The following is a 2749-nucleotide window of genomic DNA, read 5'->3' as shown; positions in this document are numbered from 1 at the left end:
GCCTGCGCCCCCTCCCCTCCCTCTGTTCCTATTGGCGCGTTCGTCTCTGGTTCCCTGAGAGTTGAATCTATCAAGATGAGAGCATTAATTCACTCCTGCAGACCTGCGTCAATTTGCGCAGGAAAGAGAAAAAGAAAGGGGGTGGAGGTCGTGGGGAGGTGCATACTCAAAACCAGCAAGGACCGGTTGGGGGTCGGCGGGGAGGGGGGAGGAACCGCTCTGCAGGCCGCGCTGGGAGCGACAGCCCGCCTGGGAGGAGCAGGATTCCAGAAGCATCGGGAGGAAAATCCACCGCCGCGACCTGTGTACCTTGAGCACGTTCAGGGGCCGTTTTTCGAAAGAATACCCAATATTCACTTTGCTCACTAGGCCAGGGTGCTCAGCCTCGAGGTTATCCATTTCTTGGGAAATCTGAAATGTTTAACATGAATAAATAAACACGTTTGCAAATGAATCATCTGATGTATGCATTAGCGACTTTCCTCTCCCTTAAATTCCCCCAGGACAAAGTGGCGAGGTCAGCGCGGCGGATGCCGTGGGATTAGGGACGTTCGAGGCAAAGCTGAAAGATGAGCCCCTGGGCATCTGCAGGGGCCGGGGCGAGGGAAGCCATTTTGCGGCAGCGGAGCCGGCTCCTTCCAGCTTTGTCCTTAAAACAAAATGGCACTTCTCTGGCTTCCCTGTGGCTTTCCTCAGCCCAGCTCTGAGGTGGGCTTCCCCAGTCGGAAAGCTGCTCGCCCTCCCTAGCAGAGGGACACAAATGGTGGTGGCACCAAAAGGAAAAAAAAAAAAAAAGTGGGTTTCGAAGAGGCAGGCGGCACAAAACGCAGCAAGGCTAGTTCAGGAAAAGGCATTAGGGTGCCTGTCTCAGAGGCACTTGTCGCCAGCTACAGGGGCGCCTATTTGCAAGGTTGATTGAAATTCCGTGCAGCTGGGACACCCAAGCTGCGTCCATTGCTGGGATTGAGACATGTCTGGGCGTGTGTGGAGAGTGAACGGCATGAACACAGTTCCTCCAGCTGTTGCCGGCATTTGTCCTCCAGGACACAGGCACCAATCTGTGAGGCCCACGAAGGCGAGAGCTCTTGTTTCTCTCGCTCCCTTTTCTCCCTCACTGTATCGGTCTCCAATTCCTTATCTAAAACCCTTAGGGGCCATATATGTTTCAAATTAAAATTTCTTTCTTTCTTTCTTTCTTTTTTTTTTTTTTGAACTTTAGGAAGGTAGGAAGTGCTAAATGTTACGCATGTGGCATTGCTCCACATTTCAAATATATTAATGTTTCTAGCCGTGACACAAACGGGTAGTCAGTTCAGGTCAGCTCTGCCCCCAAATGAGCTTAGGTTATGTCAGGTTTTGCCACCAAAAAATTCGTGGGGAAATTTTGTTTTCAGAGTTCTTTGCATTTTATGATTCCTGATTTGGGGAATTAGTACCTATTGGATACCTCCTCTCTGGCTCTTTCCTAATTCCCCAACTCTCCCCTTAAAATCCCAAATCTCTATCCCCTCATCCACTTCCCTCATCTCCCACCCCCAAATCAATTCGTGCAAATAAACCCCTGCGGGCGGAAGAAAAGCTGTCTGTCTCAAAAAGGCAAACGCAGCACTGCTCAAGAGCCCATCTGGCAGCATGTGACCCAGGTAAAGGAAGGGGCATTCTTCACACCAACAAAATTAGGAAAGACAGCAAAGACTGCACAAGACTTTGCCACTTTAAGATCTGGATGCTTTGAGCAGAGACCCCACCCTTGGCTAGAATTCAGAGGTGCCAAGGTGTCCCCTGATTCTATCCTCAGTGGCAGCCATGAACCATACCTCTCAAATGGCTTTGTGAGCAGCACAGGTCAGAAACCAGCAAGGGGGCCCTGAGCAGAGAGCATGAGCATGGAAGGCCATTTGTATGCTCACCTAAGACACTCCTAGACCTTTCTGAAATAAAGGGATGGCTGCTGGGATGGGCAGGTGGGCTTTAGGTCCTGATTTAAGGTAGTGACGCTAACACTGGCTGTGAAATCCTAGGGAAACTTGCAGAAAGAAGTTAGGAAATATGAGAATAATTTCCGTTAAATCACCAAGTGGATATATAGGTCTTGTCATCTGAGAAGAGAATGGTCCATTTCTCTGATGTTCAGTTTGAAACACCTACCTCTTCCAAGGTGTGATAAGCCGCAAAGTTGAAGTTACCATTCCGTTCTCTTTTCTGATTCAATAACATTTCTTCATTCTCTTTGTCCAATAGAACCTAAGATAAACCAGTCATAACTATGATTAGTTTATAGCAATGCATTTTAATCTACAATTGTGAAGGAAATGGTGACACTCGGGTCCCCAGTCCTAAGCATTCCTCTTCTTGTGCTATAGGCTTTCGGGTCATGCTTTTCGCTTATTCTGGCAGCACTCTGAAAGTGGATGGGGCATTAATGGGACTTCTCGCCAGCCAGATGCTGCAAATATAGGATGACAGTCCCATGGTTGTCCTGTGGCTCGTTCTACCAATCTGGGAATCCAGGGTGTATAGATGTAGATGTGAACAAAACCAACTCTGTGTCCTAGATTTCATTTCATTTTTAAGTTGCACGCTGTGACCTTTGACCAACTTCATAGCCCTTAGCAAGTATATCGAAGCTTTCTAGTTAACTATTGGTGTTCCTTAAAATGTAGCAATAAATATTTTTGTTAGCAACATCTGGAATGGCATGACAACCAAGATAAATTTCAAACTAGTAATAGTATTGATTATAAACAAT

General features: G+C 47.4%; 1 protein-coding gene across 1 annotated transcript in view; it reads right to left on the bottom strand.

Moving 5' to 3' along the window:
• CPA2 (carboxypeptidase A2) overlaps positions 1-2749 on the bottom strand; it is a 21376-nt gene that overhangs the window by 15187 nt on the left and 3440 nt on the right. The window contains exons 4-5 of the mRNA XM_011357267.1: positions 2149-2244; positions 310-411 (exon numbers count right to left, since the gene is read on the bottom strand). Coding sequence (XP_011355569.1) covers positions 310-411; positions 2149-2244 — 198 coding nt within the window. The remainder of the gene's footprint in view (positions 1-309; positions 412-2148; positions 2245-2749) is intronic.

The sequence above is a fragment of the Pteropus vampyrus genome, unplaced genomic scaffold (genome assembly GCF_000151845.1).
Source record: "Pteropus vampyrus isolate Shadow unplaced genomic scaffold, Pvam_2.0 Scaffold33, whole genome shotgun sequence".
Classification (NCBI taxonomy): Eukaryota; Metazoa; Chordata; class Mammalia; order Chiroptera; family Pteropodidae; genus Pteropus; species Pteropus vampyrus.
The sequence above is the reverse complement of the archived record's forward strand: the minus strand, read 5'-3'. Positions and strand labels throughout refer to the sequence as shown.